General features: G+C 31.5%; 1 protein-coding gene across 2 annotated transcripts; it reads right to left on the bottom strand.

Moving 5' to 3' along the window:
* Positions 1–5,649: 5,649 nt before the first annotated feature.
* On the bottom strand, positions 5,650–17,310 carry LOC139515598 (uncharacterized). 2 transcript variants are annotated; one of them, XR_011662808.1, is made up of 6 exons: positions 16,912–17,310; positions 14,031–14,171; positions 6,968–8,777; positions 6,132–6,624; positions 5,853–6,023; positions 5,650–5,701 (listed from the first exon to the last, which is right to left on the bottom strand). XR_011662808.1 is itself a non-coding variant. In XM_071305206.1 (4 exons), exons 1-4 carry the CDS (start codon positions 16,996–16,998, stop codon positions 6,239–6,241), a joined length of 2,424 nt encoding a protein of 807 aa, XP_071161307.1. In that variant the 5' UTR covers positions 16,999–17,310; the 3' UTR covers positions 6,072–6,238. The 2 variants fall into 2 exon arrangements, 1 of the variants encoding a protein (XP_071161307.1); XM_071305206.1 differs by lacking the exons at positions 5,650–5,701; positions 5,853–6,023 and having other exon boundaries at positions 6,072–6,624.
* Between the last annotated feature and the right edge of the window lie 4,465 nt (positions 17,311–21,775).

The raw sequence follows: 21,775 nt of genomic DNA, 5'->3' as shown, positions 1-21,775 counted from the left end.
GTTTATCTAAGATCATGTTTTGATTAAATTTTCCTTTATTATCAATAATGTCATTTAAAAAAAGAATTTTGCTGTTTATCCAGTTTTTGAAGATGAGACATTTACCGTTTAATTTGATATTTTTATTGCCCCATATAAGCTGCTGTCTTATTTGTTTATATGATAGATGATCCAATTCCTTTTCAGATTTTGTATTTATCCATGATTTGATTATTCTTAAGTAAAATTGTGGAATTAGTTCTTTCAGTTTATAGACCAAATTAATATTGTTGAAATTCCTTTTAAGAAATTCTTGTCCAAATTTATCAAAATAAAATCTTGGTAATACTTTCCAATTGGGTGATAGATCTTCGTTTTCGATGAGTTTTTTTATCCAACTAATATTTATCGCTTCTAGATATTTATCTATGTTTATCATTTTAAGCCCGCCAGCATGGTAATTTTTACTTATTATATCCCTTTTAACCTTTTCAGATTTATTATTCCATATAAAACTGTATATTATTTTTTTAAATTTTGCTAGGTATTCGTTATCAATTTCGGTTACAGATGCAACATAAGTAATATTCGGTAAGATTAATGATTTAACAAGAGTTATCTTACCTAACATAGTTAAATTTCTTTTATTCCAATCTTTAATTATTTTTTCAGATTTTTCGTATTGTCGTTGCAAGTTTGATTTTTTACACTCATTTTTATTAAGTCCAAAGTATATTCCTAAAACTTTTATAGGTTTTTGTGTAAAATTAATGTTTTCAACTTTATCTTTGCAGGCTTTTAAATTGCCGAGCCATATTCCTTCTGTTTTATTTCGGTTAAGCTTTAGGCCTGAAAGTGATCCAAAAATTTCTATAATATTCAGAGTTAATGACACTTCTTGTTTTGAATTTAAAAATAAAGTGGTGTCGTCTGCAAGCTGGCTTAATTTTAATGTATGGGTTTTATTATCTAGTTTAATTTGAAAGCCTTTAAAATTTTTATTTTGTCTTAATCTACTAGCTAAAATTTCAACAGCAATTACGAAAATTATAGAACTCGCGGGACACCCTTGACGGATACCGCGCTCAATGTTGAAGGGTCTTGAAATCCAGCCATTATTTAATATGCAACCCTTTATATCTGTGTATAAAGTATTTATCCACCTCAAAAGAGATTCCTGGAAGCCAAATTTCTTTAAAGAACAATACATAAATTCCCATTCTAGCGAGTCAAATGCCTTTGTGAAGTCTAAAAATAAGATAGCTCCATCTACATTGAATTTTTCCGAATAATCTATAATATCCTGGATTTGTCTAATATTAAATCCTATATATCTGTTTTTTACATAACCGTTTTGATCACTATGAATGATTTTATGCAATATTGGTTTCAGTCTTTGTGCAAGAGAGTATGCTATAATTTTGGTATCTACATTTAGTAAGGTAATTGGTCTATAATTATCTAAATTTAATGGGTCATTTTTCTTGTATATAAGGGTAATCAATCCAAGTTTCTGAGAATTTGTTAATTCTTTTTTTTCATAGCAATTATTAAAAACATCTACAGCAAAGGTTTGTAAATTTGACCAGAAAGCTCTATAAAATTCAATTGAGAGACCATCGATACCTGGTGTTTTATTAAGTTTCATTTTAAAAACAGATTGTGTACATTCCTCTATTGTCAGGTTGCCGTCAATTTCATTACCTTCTTTTGTACTTAATTTGTAATTTATTTTAGTTTTTTCAATATAATTTTCAATTTCTGTTAGATCAGGATTAGTTGACTTATATAAATTGACATAATAATTTCTCCCCGTTTCTAATATTTTGCCTTGATCTTCTGTTAATTCTCCTTTACTGTCTCTTATAGCAGTAATGTTTTTCCTTGTTTGTCTTGATTTTTCTAATCCCAAAAAATATTTTGTATTTTTTTCGCCCTCTTCTATCCATTTAACTCGTGATCTTATTTGTGCCCCTTTTATTTTATCTGAATATAAAGTTTGTAGTGTTTCTTCTGTTTTATTTATTGAATCTATTATATTTGGCAAATTATTATTTTTTTCATCTATGTAGTTATCGTGAATTTCATTCAAAAGTTTAAGTTCTTGTTCTAGTTTTGTAATTTCATCTCTTTTATGTTTAGCTTTTATTTTACAATGTTCTATAGTTTTCTCTCTAACTTCTATTTTAAAAAGATCCCACACGATTGCTAGACTTTTTTTATTTCTTAATTTTTCATATTTATCTATCAAAGTATTTATTTTTAGTTTGTATGATTCGTCGTTAAGGATATTATTGTTTAATTTGAAGTATCCCTTTCCTTAATCATTGTCAAGGGAACAAAGGAAAGGGATACTTCAAATTAAACAATAATATCCTTAACGACGAATCATACAAACTAAAAATAAATACTTTGATAGATAAATATGAAAAATTAAGACACCACTTTATTTTTAAATTCAAAACAAGAAGTGTCATTAACTCTGAATATTATAGAATTTTTTGGATCACTTTCAGGCCTAAAGCTTAACCGAAATAAAACAGAAGGAATATGGCTCGGCAATTTAAAAGCCTGCAAAGATAAAGTTGAAAACATTAATTTTACACAAAAACCTATAAAAGTTTTAGGAATATACTTTGGACTTAATAAAAATGAGTGTAAAAAATCAAACTTGCAACGACAACACGAAAAATCTGAAAAAATAATTAAAGATTGGAATAAAAGAAATTTAACTATGTTAGGTAAGATAACTCTTGTTAAATCATTAATCTTACCGAATATTACTTATGTTGCATCTGTAACCGAAATTGATAACGAATACCTAGCAAAATTTAAAAAAATAATATACAGTTTTATATGGAATAATAAATCTGAAAAGGTTAAAAGGGATATAATAAGTAAAAATTACCATGCTGGCGGGCTTAAAATGATAAACATAGATAAATATCTAGAAGCGATAAATATTAGTTGGGTAAAAAAACTCATCGAAAACGAAGATCTATCACCCAATTGGAAAGTATTACCAAGATTTTATTTTGATAAATTTGGACAAGAATTCCTTATATTTAAAATGAATTTCAACAATATTAATTTGGTCTATAAACTGAAAGAACTAATTCCACAATTTTACTTAAGAATAATCAAATCATGGATAAATACAAAATCTGAAAAGGAATTGGATCATCTATCATATAAACAAATAAGACAGCAGCTTATATGGGGCAATAAAAATATCAAATTAAACGGTAAATGTCTCATCTTCAAAAACTGGATAAACAGCAAAATTCTTTTTTTAAATGACATTATTGATAATAAAGGAAAATTTAATCAAAACATGATCTTAGATAAACTTTCCTGTCATGCTAACTGGTTTTCAGAATATTCTAAATTAATGAAAGCAATACCAAAACAGTGGTTACAAGAGCTAACTAAAGAAGAATCATTAAAAACAAAAGTTGCCACTGACTCCGAATATAAATTTAAAGATAAAAAAGGAAAAATGGTATCACTTAAAAACATTTCCTCCAAAGACATTTACATCTCCCTCTTAAATAGATATTATGAAAAACCAATAGGATTTCAAAAATGGGACAACATATTTATCTTGGAAAACAACACAAACAAAAGACAACAAATGCTAAATTATATCTTTTATTATATACAAGATAATAAATTCAAAATGTTAAGATGGAAATTTCTGCACTACATTTTACCAACCAAACAATTACTTTTCTCTTGGAAAATAACTAAAACTCCGCTATGTAATATTTGTGATGTCATCGAAGATTATGAGCACTACTTTTTAACATGCAAATTTCTGAAATCATTTTGGGATAAAATAAAACTTTTACCTGATAAACTTAAAATAGGACATCACATCATATCAATTAAATCACTTTTGTACGGATACAAAATAAACGATACAAGTTACTACAGTATAAATGATTTAATTACAATTATTATTTTTACTGTATACAAAGGATACTATACATCCGAACAAAAAACAAAACAAATTAATATGTTTGAAATTTTCAAAAAAGAATTTCTTCAATATCACGAAATATTGATAAATAAAGAAGGCAACTATGAAAAATTCCATAATCTGGTTGCAGAAAAAATTAAATGAATTTCATAAATTAGAATTTATTATACATCTTGTTATCATATTTCTATTCAGTTACATACATGTCATTATTACTATATATACATATTGTGCACTAACAAGTACTAACTTATCAATAAAATGCTATATACTAACGTTAACGAGGCCGGGATAAGGTACCGGTACTTCATGTATCTCTAACAAATGTAAAATTCAAATAAAATATTTTAACATTTAAAAAAAAAAAAAAAAAAAAAAAAAAAAATATTTTCTGTCTCTTAAGGTAGCACAATACAAAGATTTGTTCACTCCCAATCAGACAACTTGAAACTGATGTAAATCATTTCATCTTTCTTGATATTTTATAAATGAGGTACCAAAAGAAAGAAGAAACTGTGTCTCAGATTTCCAAAAACACATTTTATACCACATTGATTTTAGTTATCTCTTATGAATTGATGTTGCAAACTTTATTGAAAATTTATGAGAGAATGAAATACAATAGGAAAAATCTGAGACACAGTTTTGGAGGACAAACTGTTGTGCAAGAATCTATAAAATATTTTGGGATGCTATGAATAACAAAGAAGCTAAATTCATTCAAGTATGGACATCACAATATAGCAACTAATTACATAACAATGAATTATGTAATAATTATGTCATAATGAATCATCAAAATTTGAAAGATTAATCCTTTTTCTTTATTTTGGTACCTCATTTATAAAATTTAAAGAAGGATGAGTGGAATTACATCAGTTTTAAGATGTCTGATTGGGGATAAAAAAAAATTGTATTGTGCTACCTTAAGGAATATAAATGAGAGGGAAACCACAATATTTTACAATACATAATTCTATATTTGACCAACCTAAAGTGTTACGCCTGAAAGTGAGTTTCCTCGAACACTTTCACTCTTGCAAGCTCATTCGTTCAAGGAACAAATATACAGAAAAAAAGAGGGACAAACGATACCACAGGGACAGTCAAACACATAAATCGAAAATAAACTGACAACGCCATGTCTAAAAAAAACACTGATGCACAATAGTACAAACGACACAACATAGAACACTAAAGACTAAGCAACACGAACCCCACCAAAAACTGGGGGTGATCTCAGGTGCTCCGGAAAGGTAAGCATTCCTGCTCCACATGTGGCACTCGTTGTTTTGCTCATGTTATTACAAACCCGATAAATTGTCTAATTCGGTTGGTAGAAACTGAGTTGTTATATACACCAAAAAGTGTATAAAACAAAAAACTAATGAGATTCAAATAATTTATATTTCCAGTTTAGTACTCAGATACGCTATCAACCTTGTAGGATGAATAAACCACAACAATTTAATTATAAGCTAAGTTTTTTTTTAAGGATATGTAAATAAATTATTATTTCATGCGCCCATTGAATATACCTTCACCAGGAAGTCTCAACCCCACAAAAATGAAAACGAATCAGCTAAACATCTACCTTTGTAGACTGGTGGATAGTTCTGTCATTGGCAATTTTTGTTTTTATTCAAAAAATGATAGCCAAAATCCAAACAAATTCTGCTTTGCCTTAAAGAGTTTGAACTTTAATTTCTTAATAATTTCTTAACACGTTTACACCATTTTCTACATTAGAAAATGCCTGTACCAAGACAATACTATGACAGTTGTTATCCATTCGTTTGACATGTTTTAAGTTTTAGTTTTGCCATTTGAATAGGGACTTTCTGTTTTGAATTTTCCTCGGAGTTCGGTATTTTGTTATTTTACAATTTACTATCTCGGAACTATGATACAAAATCTAGCTTAGAAACTAAAAACGAAAACAACAATACTGAAAATACATTGATAAAAGGGGTCGCATTTGAAATGTTCATTTTCGTATTCTAATTTGATGAAAAGAAATTGTTTTCCTATTTGTTAACAACTTCAAGAACATACTATTTGACTACTTCCATTAGTTGCAAGATACTGTGTTGACATATTCAAATCTAACTTCGGAATTTTTCATTTATTGTGTTACAGCGTAAGGTATTAAATATTATTTGTCAACAACCCTGTTCAAGTATTTATAATGCAATAAGGGCTAAAGCTTCACGTAAAAACTTAAAATAATTTACATATGCAACTGTATGTTTTACGTTTTCTTGAAAACTGAATGCATTATTCGCTCTCTGTTCTTTGGTATATCGAAGTTTCATCTGTTTCTTCTATTTTCTCCTCGTCACTGGTGTTGTGCTCTACATCAGCATCACAATCGTCATCATGCAAGTCTTGTCTTTCATTCAATCCTAAAAGAATGGCACCTCTGATCGTAAATATATCATCTGCATGACCGGGTTCTAAAGTGTTCAAAAAGTCCGGCATGTCTGTATCTCGTGTTACTGGAATAATTCTATCTTCCTTGTTATCGATGCACAGAGTTTTGAGTTCTTGGGCAAGAGCAGTAAGTCTTGGTGTTGTTTTGAAATCCTCAGAAATGACAAATACAAACATTCTGCATTTTTTGTAGATATACTCAGTAGTGTGTCCAGGTTTGAATGTTAGACCTGGAAATAGAACCAACTTGAAATATATGTCACATTAATTATCGAAATTCGCATCTCTTGCAGTAAAGTTGGTACAGTTTATGTTATTCCATGTTACAATAAGTTTCAGAAATTACCTGTGGTTAATTAATTTTCGAAAAACTGAAAAGAAATTGCATTTAATTCCAGGCCTTTATACATACAAGTATATAGGGCCCCAGTTGAGTGTATAACTGTTATCTAGTTGTTAGCACATTATCAACTGACATTTGAAATAAAGGATTAAGCAAAAAATCAAATCTCTGAAAAAAGGGTTTGCTAAATAATAATTGAATGATCCATGATTCTTAAATTTAATGTATACCTTCTAAAATTGATTCTGTCGTGTTGAAATCTTTTCCAATCACATCAAGGAAAATATTTTCTACCCATGATCTTTCTGATGGACCAAAAAGAACATAATAGTCGTAAAGATACTCATCATCAGTTGTTGTAGAATTTTCTGATACATGTCCAACGGGTTGGTCTATTGAAACTTCTGTATCTTGATGTGTATGATTGGTCATTCTTTTCTCTTTCAGTTTCCTTGCACGTTCCTTGACATGTTCTCCTTTGTGATGATTTAAAGCTTTCAACCCCATTTTAATCAAAGTATCTCGCCTATCACTGGATGTCTGTTTAATCAATGTGTCTAGAACCTCGACAGTCTCGTGTGGGTAGTTATTAATTACATTTATCCACTGGTACTTGATTCTCTGTTTATGTTTTCTGTGTGCTTCTTCAAGAACACAGCATATCTCTTCTAAATCTTTCTTTTTTCTTTGCCAAATCTGTCCCTTTGACCTTTTGAAGTTAACTCTAAAGTTTTCCAATAAATATTCAAGAAATTGTTTGAAATTCAATGGATCTTTTTGATTTTGAGGCTCTATAGTAATGGCTATTTTCATTACATGAACTGCACCCTCAAAATTTCCTGTTTTGTACAAGCAGTATGCCAAGATTGCATATAGTTCGTGGTGCTTGTCACACTCGTGGCTACAGAGAGCAGTATGCAGATATCTGATTGCCTCCTTCCATTCTCCCATATATTTACAAACTTTGGCCAGTCTGCATAGTGTGGTGCTTGTTTTTCGTTTGTCTAGACTGATTATTCCATATTCTTTGGCTTTCTTTAATTCTTCTGAATTTCTAAGCTCTTGTCTGTCAACCCTAAAATTGTCAACATGTTTATCTAAATAAAGCTGGCAAAGTAAGGAATAGACAAACCAGTTGTAGTCACTGCACACAACTATAGATTTGTTGTAATACTCTTCCGCTTTTGACCATTCTTTTTCCCATGCTTGCAAAATACCAAGTCTGTTGAACGTAACTCGATCTGGATGTTTACTACAGATTTCATCTGCAAGGGCTGCTATTCGCATCGGCTCTTGTAATGCGATAATGCCTTTTACTTTCAGTTTTCCTAAATGTTCATCTGATTTTATTCTGTGTTTCTTCTGAATGTAAATGCAGGCGATATAAGCATACGTTCTTGCAAGAATTATTGACTCTTTGTCATTGGGAACCGTGGATTGGAAATGAACGGCTACCTGTTCAAAAGATTCAACTGCTTTCTTAATGTATATCTTTTTATCTAGACCTGATAATATTTCATCACTTCCACCACTCAATCTGTGGTATGCTTTACCAAGATAATGCTTCCAAACAATTACTTCTGTCGATATTGTATTGTCGTTTTGAATGATGTTATCAAAAATTTTGATGGCCTCTGCTAATGTTTTAACTGCCCGTTTCCTCTCTTGGGTCGTTTCTTTGTGGCAATTTGTATGCAACCCCAACAGCTTTTTCCGAATTGATGTTACGTCTTTAAGAATACTCTCACATCCTGCAACCTGTATACGACATCTTGAGGACTCCAAAATTTCTTTCACTTGATCCCTGAAGTCCATGATTTTTTTCTCTGGACTATCAGTCGTCTCTGAATGAAGGTCTATCATCAAAATGTATCCTTGTTCTGCCAAACTTCTGGCTTTTTCCAGGTCTTTATTGGGGGAATGTAGAATTAGTTCTATGTTCTTCTTGCAATCTTCTTCTCTTTTTGTCTGTTTCGTCTGTTTATACATTTCTGCAAGATTTGCTTGAATATTCAAATTTTGTTTGTATGTATCACGAATCTGAAATAATCACAGAAGGTCTTATTATTTCACATTTGAAATTAAGAGAATAACAACTCTAATTTATAATAATAAAAATAAAATTAATCGGGCGTATTCATATTCAGCGTAGACTTCAACGGTATACCGTTGTTGAGTGATTTTATTGCTCTTTAGTTTCTGCCGTTCAAAGTTCAAAGAATGAATTCCGGACCTCATTTTGTTATCCACCATTTCCAAGTCAAAATTCAAGAAATAGTAACAGAAGTAGAATATATCGTTGAAGACTGATACTATGTCTTTTTGATAATGTTTGACGGTAAGGTTTTCCGGGTGTTTGACCTTGTTAAGTTTTTATATGTTTGTAAATGGTTTCATATTTGCAAGAACCTAGTTCATAGCAAGAACTGCATACTAAGCACTGGTAGTTTTTACATGATCGTTTCCATGATGAGTGCGTGTAATTGGTTTATTGTTATACAACATATTTTGATAGACAATGTTCCTTAGTCAGTGTTCATCACATTCCGTGAATCATAAGTCAACATCTAAATTTTCTATATAGAATTAGTGTAATTAAAACATATCCTCTCACTAAATAATTCAAAGTTTGGTGAATAAGCTAACGCGTCTCTCTCTTCGGACTTGAAATAAAGGATGCAACAGATACAGATATCCTGTCTAGAAATTGAGAAAAAAAACTATGACAAAGGGGGGATTTTAGCTTCCCTATCTTTATAGCCACAAACCATCAGCTCATACATATGGAGTATGTATCTACTAGTTGATAAGATATTTCAGGGTTTGCGTCTCCTATCAATATTTCTCTTCTAGAATACTGCTGCTGACATGGAAGAAGGATCTGCTTACATGGAAGAAGGATCTGCTTACCCCTCTTTAGCATCCGAGATTAACCTTAGTTTATGGTGGGATTCGTGTTGACCAGTCTTGAGTTTTTCTACGAAGTGTTTTGTGGACTTGTTCGTCTTTCTTGGTCTATTTTACCATGGCAATGGCAACTTATGCTCGATCGACTTATGCCTTTTTAATTTCCGCAGGATTCACCTAACCCTTGACCTGATTTTTGTTGATCGGCGTTTAAGTTTCTTTATGGCGCCAGTTTGTTAGCTAAGCTTTGAATTATTTAGTGAGAGGACATGTTTACTTTACAATAATTCTATATAGAAAACTTAAACGTTGAGTAATAAATCATGGAATGTGATCAAGGTCAGATGAACACTGACTAAAGAACAATGTCTACCAAAATATGTTGTAAAATGATGATGAACTGAGTTTGGGTCACAAATAAAGGCAACGGTGGTTTAGCGATGTTCAATTTTCATATATCGATTAAGAAGACAAATAATTCAAGGTTACAAACAAGCAAAAACTCCAAAAGGAATCAGATCAAGTGAGCCGACAAGGTAAGTGTTTAAAATAATGTATACTTGTATGGTTGACAGGATTTAACTGACCTTTTATCTCGATTTCACAGTTCATTTATTTAAGTTTTTGTGATACCGATGTAAGGCAAAACAATATAAGTCTATTTACTGGTCCACTACTACCCCTTACAATTTTATTGATATCTATTATTAAGCTCCATTAAAATCCAGAACACTTACTTACATAGATTATTTGGAATATCTACTAATTTTCACTTCTTCGTACTACATTTGTATGAACTTCAAGATTATTCTCCTTAAATCTGTACTGGGAAGTTTTAGCTAACTCTATTTGTATAGTTTTATTGTTGATATTCACCCCAATTTGTATCTTGTGTTAAATTATGTATTTATATGACAGAACTTTCTTGGTATTCCTAATTATTGGAAGAATTATATACACATAAGTAGTATACCTAAAACGACAAAGTTATTTTTCATTTACCTGTATATATTAGGTTTTTCAAAAGAGATTATTTTAAAAGCAACAGTTCTAAATCAATCCTAATTCTATCTCATTTTTGAATGATAGTTTTTCATATGTGACGTCATGCTGTTTCTAAATTTCATAAATTCAAATGTGGCATAACGTTTCTGCCTTTTCGCCATCGTATGTGACGTCACAATTTTTTTTAATTACGTTGACGCTTGGACTGATTCGGATGTGTGTCTATTTTGTGATAAACTTGGGTTTAGTTTTCTGTAATTAGTTAATATTTCAGTTTCATTATGTATATCTCTTTCATATTCATTTGTTAACATTTACTGTTTGCAATAGCATTAAGTATTCTATATAATAAGGATGTTCTTATCCCGTGCATAAAAACAATGCCGTATTTGTCAAAACCTTTTCAACTTTTAATCTTCAGTGCTGTACAACTTTGTACCTTTTTCACGTTCGATCTTTTATATCTAGGCGTTATGTATTCAGGTTTAGTTTTCTGTAATTAGTTAATACTTTAGTTTCTTTGTGTATATCTCTTTCATATTCATTTGATAAAATTTACTGTTTGCAATAGCATGAATTGTTCTATATAATAAGAATGTTCTTATCCCGGGCATAAAAACAATGCCGTATTTTGCGAAACCTTTTCAACTTTTGATCTTCACTGCTGTACAACTTTGTACTTTTTTCACTTTCGATCTTTTATATCTGGGCGTCACTGGTGAGTCTTGTGTGGGCAAGGCGCGTTTTTGGCGTATTGAATTTTAAACCTGATGCTTTTTGTTATCTATTAATCATGTTTTTCTGTGTCTAATATGTTCTCCTATTTATTTGTATTGTAGTCCTGTAATATTATGTTGTCATTTCAATGTTATATTTAACTTTGCCATTAAAGTGCGAGGTTTGGCATGCCTTAAAACCAGGTTCAACCCACCACTTTTATTCCCCTTTAAAAGTGTCCTGTACCAAGTCAGGAAGATGGTCATTGTTATATATTGTTCGTTTCTCTTTGTGTTGCATTTTAACGTTGAGTCGTTTGTGTTTTCTCTTATTTTTGAGATATTGAGATAAGACGTGGCACGGTACTTGTCTATCCCAAATTCATGTATTTGGTTTTCATGTTACATTTGTTATTCTCGTGGTGTTTTGTCTGATGATTGGTCTGTTTCTGTGTGTGTTGCGTTTCGATGTTGTGTCGTTGTTCTCCTCTTATATTTAATGCGTTTCGCTCGGTTTTGGTTTGTTACCCCGATTTTGTTTTTTGTCCATGGATTTATGAGTTTTGAACAGCGGTATACTACTGTTGCCTTTATTTATATATTTCGCGATGGTGTCTTGCCGTAGCTTTGTTTGGACTTGTTTGTTTGCTTTTTGGCCTTGAATGTTTGTCTCCAACATTTTATTAACTGTGCATTTGCATTCAGATATCGCAGATCAAATTTATCGTTCAGTGTGATAATTTACATTTTTTTATTGAGTTAAGCCTGCCAATTGATATTTTATCGTGTGTTTTTCAATGTTGTGATGTTATGCTATTGTTCCAGAAAAAGGGAGAAGGTTTGTTACCTTTAAAACGTTTAATCCCGGTGCAAATGTTTGCACCTGTCCTTAGGCAGGAATCTGATGTACAGTAGTTGTCGTTTGTCAGTTATGTAATTTATACGTGTTTCTCGTTTCTCGTTTTTTATATAGATTAGACCTTTGATTTGCCCGTTTGAATGGTTTTACACTAGTATTTTTGGGGCCATTGATAGCTTGTTGTTCGGTGTGAGCCAAAACTCTGTGTTGAAGGCCGTACATTGAACTAAAATAGTTTACTTTTATAAATTGTTATTTGGATGGAGAGTTGTCTCATTGCAGTGATATTGTTTGCCTTAAAAAAAAATCCCAATTTGAAAAAAATGGCTTTAAATTATTCCCAAAAAGACAACTTTTTTCCCACACAGTGCAAACTCAGTGGTAATTGTGCATGAATATAAACTGAAAAACACTCATTTAAACATTTTTCATGCCTACAATGACTGTATGTGCAGATTTGAGGGTCTATTTATGTATCATCACTGACAATAAGGGGTCTTATTTCAAATGAGGGTTTACCTCTTGAAAAGGGGTCTGCAAATTGGAGTTCCAGTCAAATTCATGGTTTATTATATATTTCCCAATTTGATAATAATGACGCATATTTTCCCCCAAAAAAAAGGTTAGAAAAAAAGGGTAGAGGTAGTTTTGAAATTTTTCCGGAGATGTTGTTAAACCTGTCCGGATATTAAGAAACGATCCTGGTAAACTTTTCGATCCTTTGAATAAACTTAGTCTTAAAGGTTACCAATTCAACACTGTAATTAGATCTTAGAATATTGTTTTTATTGGAATTAAAATTGTTTTTATTATCAGTTATTTAAAAGCAAACTAAATATTATTGTTGTACACATATTATGCACATTCTTGGATCAACAATCTGTTAATACCTGTTTCTTGGCATTGTACATGATCATATTTTTATCTGACTGTTTATGATGCCTTACACTAAATACATTGGATATTGGATGTGCACTGATTGATAATTTGGTCTTAGATGCATGATTTTTTATTAGTTACTATTGGCTTTGAACTAGCTGTCAGTAACTGTTACCGACCACTGTCCTAGGTTAAGGGACCCCCCCCCCCCCCCTTTACATGTTTAACCCCGACACCTTCTGTTTGATGTGTCTGTTCCATGTCAGGAGCCTGTAATTCGGTTGTTGTTGTTTGTTGCTGTGTTACATATTTGTTTTTGGTTCTATATTTTGAACATGAATTAGTTCGTTAGTTTTCTCTTTTGAATTGTTTACATTTGTCATTTCGGGGCTTTTTATACCTGACTATGCGGTATGGGCTTTTCTAATTGTGGAAGGCCGTGCGATGAACTATAGATATTAGTTTCTGTGTCATTTGGTCTCTTGTGAAGAGTTGTCTCACTGGCAATCATACTACATCTTCTTTTTTATATTTTGTTAACATTCTGTGAAATGAACAGTTTAAGGTTTGTAACCCTATAATACAAATGAATCACATTGAAACGACAAGGGCCTAAACATCAAACGTTGGTATAATTAACGACGTTTATAAAACTTTTGAAATACTAAGGCTTTCTACCTCAGGAATAGATTACCTGAGGTGTATTTGGCAAAACCTTTGGGACTTTTTGGTCTGCAAAGCTCTTCATCTTCGTACTTTATTTGGCCTTTTTAATATTTTTTTATTCGAGCGCCACTGACGAGTCTTTTGTAGACGAAATGTGCGTCTGGCGTTAATATAAAATTTCAATCCTGGTAACTATGATTAGGTTATCATACTGTTTTCCATGTGTAGAAACTTCAGTAGGATGTCGCATGAATAATATACCTTTTCAAGACATTCGATTGCTCTTGTTTTCTGTTCAGGGTTCTGGAACATCAGAACAGCTTGGAAATTTTCAATAACAGGTTTTATAGTCGGATGACAACACTGCAGTTCCACGTTCTGTTCTCCTTCTAGGTATCTCAGCTATAAGTTAAAAAATAAAATTACTTTTAAATCCGATCTTAGAAAGATGATTCAATTTCATTTCAAAAAGAAAACAATCACCAATAACGTTTTTACGGTGTATTTCGATTTCAGACGTTTTGCATTATTAATTGTTGCCTTATTCTAGAACAAATGATGGCTGAGGAATTTCTATCATAGATACACTGGAATATATGGATTCTATTGGCAATATTGATTTCAGCAACAATCACCTCAAAAAATGAATCTTTTGTTGAAAAAAATGAATCACAAGTAATGTATACATAATGCATCTTACAAAAATATTCTTTTGGTTAATTCTTAAAAGGCATAAAAAAGTTGAATTTTTCCTCGGTTTCATTATGAATTTACAGAATTACGCAAATGAGGTTTGTAACTAAAAAAAGATACGATTCTTCGAAAAATTAAGTGGTAAAATTCTTTTACTTTATGTCAATTGAGATGATGTATAAGAATTTGTCCAGTTGTGATTGTTGATTTGGACAATTTTCTGAATGTTGCATTGTTTTCTGACGGATTAGCTCTTAAGGTATTTCGCTACTCAATTTCAAAATAACAAGCTTTTCATAGCACTAGTAAATATTGATAGGGGATTAATAAAGGAATCAATAGAGCAAAAATATAAAGGTCAATGTGCTTATTTTCGAGATAATAGCCTTTGAAATTCTGACGGAAAATGTTTTCTCTTGATTTTTGATTGCTTTATCAAAGGCAAGTTTAAGTTCTTAAAAAACTTTAAAAAAACCAACAAAGATTATATAAGACTTTTACAAATGGCTTATAATAACACATGTAAAAGATTTATAAAAAGAAAAATGGGGGTCAATGGGCAAATGTTATTAGGCATTTAATGGATAAAACCAGAGGATTCCGAAAATCTGACAAAAATTCTAAAAAATGACAAGCAAACATCCGAAAGACAAATTTCAAAACATTTAAATATTTTATTTTTATCAGCTCGCAAAACACTAACATTGAAACTCTAAGGAATATTAGAAAAACATTAAATGAAAGAAAATAAAATTTACTCGACATGCAAGCATTTGTTTTTCTGTCATTTTGACATTTTTAAATATTTCTCTGGTTTTCAAAACAAGAGTGCATACACTGAAATGTTTCGCCTGCTTTACTTATCATGAATGAATACATGTTGACAGTTTAAAAAGTTCTTCTATGAATTTCAAATATAATTAACATTACTAATGTTTATTATTAACGAACTCAAGGTCAGATCAACTCTGACAGAAAGACATGTACACCTTACAAACATACAATAAATCAATTATACTTACCCAGGTGCTAATGATCGTCCAAGAAAAGACCTAATTACAAAAATTGGAAATGGACAAATTAACCATGTAAATACGGTCAAGGTCAGATGAACCCTGTCAGACCAAACCATGAAACTTAACAAGGACCAATAAATCACCAAAACAAATGAATCCATGCAGACGGACATATACATGCAGCAATCATTCCCTACACCAAACATATGTTACCTATAGTAACTGAAAAATATACCAAATCAGAAAAATAATAACATTAACCACTGATCTTTGAAATTGAAGTCAATGTAAGTTGCTACATGCCTCACTACATGCTAGTCAGACACGTACACGTTACAGTTATTCCACATCAAATTGACCTTTTGCTTATGGTATTTGAGATTTGGACTTAACCACGTAAACGTGCAATGAAGTCGAGATCATATGAACATGATGAACTAAGGTAGCAATACACAGTTAGGAGTTTAGTTTCGCATTTTGGCCCCTGTGGATTTTTCAAATAGGAAAGTTATTGTGTAATAAAATTCATTTTTAGACAGCTGAGTGCTAATTTAGCATTCAAAGATAGTTTATAAGAGCATCAAGATTATTTTTTACATGTTTTATGGGCTGTTTTCTGTATGACAATCCGTATTTTCATAGCTAGACCGGCCATCGGTCCAGAAATTAATGTAATGTTTACAAAAACTTTTTTTCTACACGAAGTTTTTGACGCAATTTTACAATAAAATGAGACGAAAGACATATGATTTTCATTGGATTTGCTGAATGATATATGTACACAGTTTCAGAAAAGGTATTATTTCAAGCGATTGAAATTCTACTTTTAGCCAAATTTTGGGGAAATATGTGACATCTTTTCCCCCTTTTTTGCAATATTTTATAACAAATAAATGCAGATTGTTGCCATGGATACACCCAAAATAAATTATATTTTACCATTTTACATACTGGATATAAAATCTATGGAAGATTCTGATTACATACATATGCCCATAGATGACACAAACAGTAAGCTTGATATTGCAAGAAAGCAATGAAAAGGGGATGGTAAAATTTATAAGGGCAAATTTTAATATTTTTTCCTAACTGTTTATTGCTACCTTAGTCTGATGGATACGAGGATGGATATTAAGACCTTGCACGAAATCCATATACAAAATGTAGTTATCGTATTACTTATTATGAGTGAGAAATTCACATTACAAAAAAAAGTTATCCGCTTAACCATGAACGTGAGGTCAACAACAATGAACAAACGCAAGGTATGAAGCATCAATTAAGTTATTCTACCTTCTGAAATATAAAGCCGGATTGTTATCCTAAGTCTCGATCGCATTTTGTGACTTTCTTATCATGCCAGACAATTAACTATTTTTTTTCGTACTACATGTATATGACACATGTATGATAAAAATAAACACATATTTTACCTGGTTCCCATCATGAACTTGAAATATCCTCAATCTAAGATTGTTATAGAATCCGAATTGATGTTTTTCTTTGATACCCAGTGCCATTGTCGCTTCCGATATAGTGAAAACATCAATTGTAGACTAAAACTTGCAATCAATAATGGACAGGGGAAAAATTCCGAGGCCTATGGTTAAAATTAGTCTTGAAACTTTTCGATCTAAAAATAAACATAATATTTTCCATGTTTACATTATTACATAATAACTGAAACTATGTAAACACAAGTGTAGTTTTTAAATAAAATCTTCATAGATATTGCCTTAAACTTTTGTAAAAGACTCAAATGCAAGTTATTGAGTTCATGTATTGTAAATTAAAAATGTATTGATGTAACGGGATCTAATTTATCAATAAACACAGTCAAGAACGATAACCATAGTGTTTATATGTTACAAACTTTAAAATAGTGAGGCCCATATTATTTTATGGTAACGTTAAACAAAGTAAACTTCTATTTCTATTTTTGCCAGTACTGACTTCACCAATGTTCTACTTTGTTATGCAAAGTTTACCTTGCTAAAGGTGCATTTATTTCTATACATGCATGATGACAATGATTTAAATGCCCACAAGTCTAAACTATATATAAAAAAAAATTCGAACATACTTATATGTAATTTATCTTTATTTGATAATATTGCATTTAAATAAAAGAATGCATTACGAATGAATAGAAAGTTCAAACCAAACAAGAAAACAAGCAGAGTACCAACATTAAAATAGTGACTATAGTACTAGCGTATATCTTATTCAAACATTGCTTTGACGCCCAACGACCTCGTAAAAGGCCGTAATATGTCAGATAATCTCAGACTAGTAAAGGTCTAAATCGCATGTTTTGGATCAATACTATCATATTATGGCATTCGTTCATAAGTTCTGAAGATTGCTTGATGAAGTCTATGACTGCTTAAACATCGAGGGCTGTTGAACATTGAACATTCGCGAATTTTCAATTCAAAGGTTAATGACTATTAATATATTAATAGCATTTATGATCATTTATCCATTGAAGGATACAAAAATATAAACCGACAAGTTTCATGCTTTGATATACACCAAGGAAAGTGTGGTTTTGTCTTGCCTGCAACTAAATTTGCAGATTGCGATTTAGAGATATAATTCGGCGGCGGCTACGTAAACTATATATATAGATTTCCTATTTCAGAAGCTTGAAAACCTGGATTATTCTCACCTTGTATATGCAGATGCATTATGTTACACGGGTCCCATCTGTCATATGTCCATTGTTCATGAACTCGTTTTCATGGTTCAGCGATTTCTTGCCTGTAACCAATTTTGTTTTTGTCATGTGAAATACTCTCTTATAACGAGTAAAAAGATTAACTATATTTGTATATGCATGGTCTTCATTTCCGTCAAACAGAATTCACCTGAACTCGATCTCATTTCAGTCATAAATAATCAAGGTTTTGTTGTCACGTCCATATATAAATACTATAAGCATAATGTCAAATATATTGGGTGTTTGGAATTATTGTAACCTGTAACGTTTCGTCAAACCTTTAACCCATTTTCACGGTTTATTGGTCAATGCTAAGTTTTTTTTATGGTTTTGGTATACTACATGTATCAGATATTATAAGCAATAGATCAACTATATGTGGTGTGTGGAACAATTGACAAAATTAAAATAACAATCATATCGAACTCCACGGAAAATTCAAAACGGAAAGTCCGTAATGAAATGGCAAAATCAAAAGCTCAAACTCATCAAACGAATGGATAACAACTGTCATATTCCTGACTTGGTTCAGGCATTTCATTATGTAAAAATGGTGAATTATACCTGGTTTTATAGTAAGCTAAACATTTCACGTGTATGACAGTCGCATACTATTCCAATGAATAGATTCACAGCTTGTACCGGAGCCAAAAGGAAAATTTTAACTAACAAGAAGGAATACATGAAAAAGAACAATTGTATTTGCCTTTTCAATCTTTATAATTTCTAAATTTATCTTCATTAAAAATGCTCAAATCCAAAACATTGATACCTAATAATAAGTAAATATTTGAATAATTGATGAGCTATACAATGAAAGAACCTACAGCTGCTTATCTCTACATCATTTATATAGTTCGCTCACTGGCAGTTTCAGCACATCTCTTTGTTTTCTTACTAAAGCGATAGCCAAATATTTTCAACAAACCTTTCCCTGTTGAAGTTGGAACATTACTTTCAGAATAATTTTAAATGTATTTGTCAATGAAATAATGAATGATGCAGAATCTGACGAAAAAAATAATAACTTGTACAACAACAAAACAGTAGACAAAACAGTAGACGTATGAATTGTTAACTTTGTTATCTAATTTGATAAAACGAGATATTTGGAAACAATTTCAGTCATACAATTGTCAATTATACTGTGTATAGCGTCAGGGATAGGATGTTATTTGTTCACGAAATCTTTTTGATTACTATACCACAGACTTTTCAGTGAAAACAAAAAATATAAAAATGCAACTGCACGTGCCACGGTCTACTGAAATACTAGATGCATTATTCACTCTCTGATCTTTGGTTTGTTGAAGGTTGATCTGTTCGTTCCATTTTCTCCTTGACAATAAGTTCGGGTCATCATCGTCATTCAAGTCTTGTCTTTAATTTAAACCTAAAAGTATGGCATTTCTGATCAAAAATATATCATCTGCATTACCGGGTTCTAACGTGTTCAAAAAGTCCGTTTTAGGTGTATCTCTTGTAATTGACATAATTCTATTTTCTTTGTTATCGATGCGCAGTAACTCTTGGTGTTGTATCGAAATCCTCAGAAATGACAAAAACAAAAATTCTGCATTTTTTGAAGATATCTTCAGCACTGTGACCAGGCTCGTATGATAGACCTGGAAACAGAATGTTTCATATTCATCGTCGAAATGTTATCTGCTCAGTAAAATTGGTACCGTTATTAAATGCTATCACATGTTACAATTTAAGTTTAAGAAACCAGTATTAAATTACTTTTCAAAGAAATTGCATATAGTTCAGTGACTTTCTTTATAAATTAGAATAGGAGTTCCCAGATTAAATGTATAATTGTCCATCAGTTGTTAACACATCTCAACTGATATTTGAAATGAGAATGATTTAAAAAGTTTTTTTTTAAAAAGGGGGTTCACTGTATAATAATTATGTACCTAATAAAACTGATTCTGTCATGTTGAAATCTTTTCCAATTGCATCCAGGAAAAGATTTTCTACCCATGATCTTTTTGATGGACCAAACAGATACTCTTCATGGGATATTTGTCTTGAGGAATCGTCTATTGAAACTTTTGTATCTAGATGTGTATGATTGGTCAATTTCTCTACCATATCGCGCAGTTCCTTGCACGTTCCTTGACATGTTCTCCTTTGTGGTGATTTATAGCTTTCAACCCCATTTTAATCAAAGAGTCTCTCGTATTACTTGATGTCTGTTTAATCAATGTGTCTATATCTTCGACAGTCTCGTGTGGGTAGTCACATTTATCCACTGGTACTTGATTCTCTGCTCATGCTTTCTGTAGGCTTCTGCTAGAACACAGCAAATCTCTTCTAAATCTTTCTTCTTTCTCTGCCAATTTTGTCCCTTTGACTTTTTGAAGTTAACTCTAAACTCTTCCAATAAATATTCAAGAAATTGTCTGAAATTCAATGGATCTTTCTGATTTTAAGGCTCTATAGTAATGTCTTTTTTTATTACATGAACTGCACCCTCAAAATTTTTAGTTTGGTACAAGCAGTATGCCAACATTGCATATAACTCATGATGCCTGTCACACTCGTGGCTACAGAGAGCGGTATGCAGATATTCAATGGCTTCCTTCCATTCTCCCGTGTATTTGCAAACTGTAGCTAGTCTACACAGTGTGGTGCTTGTTTTTCTCTTTTCTAGACTTAATTTTACATATTCTTTGGATTTCTTTAATTGTGCTGAATTTCTAGACTCTTGTTGGGCAACCCTAAAGTTGACAACATGTTTATCTAAATAAAGCTGGCAAAGTAAGGAGTAGGCAAACCAGTTCACTTGATCCCCGAAGTCCATGATCTTTTTCTCTGGACTATCAGTCGTCTCTGAATGTAGGTCTATCATCAAAATGTATCCTTGTTCTGCCAAACTTCTGGCTTTTTCGAGGTTTTTATTGGGAGAATGTATAATTCGTTCTATGTTCTTCTTGCAATCTTCTTCTCTTTTTGTCTGTTTCGTCTGTTTATACATTTCTGCAAGATTTGCTTTAATATTCAAATTGTGTGTTGTATGCATCACGAATCTTAAATAATCACAGAAGGTCGTATTGTTTCACATTTGAAATGAAGAGAATAACAACTGTAATTTATGATAATAAAAATAAAATTAATCGGGCGTATTCATATTCATCGTAGACTTCAACGGTATATCGTTGCTGAGTGATTTTATGGCTCTTTAGTTCCTGCCGTTCAAAGTTCAAAGAATGAATTCTGGGCCTCATTTTGTTATCCACCCTTTCCAAGTCACAATTCAAGAATTAGTAACATAAGTAGGATATATCGTTGAAGACTGATACTATGTCTTATTGATAATGTATGACGGAAATGTTTTCAGGGTGTTTGACCTTGTTAAGTTTTAATATGTTTGTAAATGGTTTCATATTTGCAAGAACTTAGTTCATAGCAAAAACTGCATACTAAGCACTGGTACTTTTTACATGATTGTTTCCAGGATTAGCGCGTGTAATTGGTTTATTGGTATACAACGTATTTTGATAGACAATGTTCCTTAGTCAGTGTTCATCACATTCCGTGATACTTTAAGTGTCACACCACCAATTACT

This window comes from Mytilus edulis, chromosome 1 (genome assembly GCF_963676685.1).
Source record: "Mytilus edulis chromosome 1, xbMytEdul2.2, whole genome shotgun sequence".
NCBI lineage: Eukaryota > Metazoa > Mollusca > Bivalvia > Mytilida > Mytilidae > Mytilus > Mytilus edulis.
This window is presented reverse-complemented; position numbering and strand designations above follow the sequence as displayed.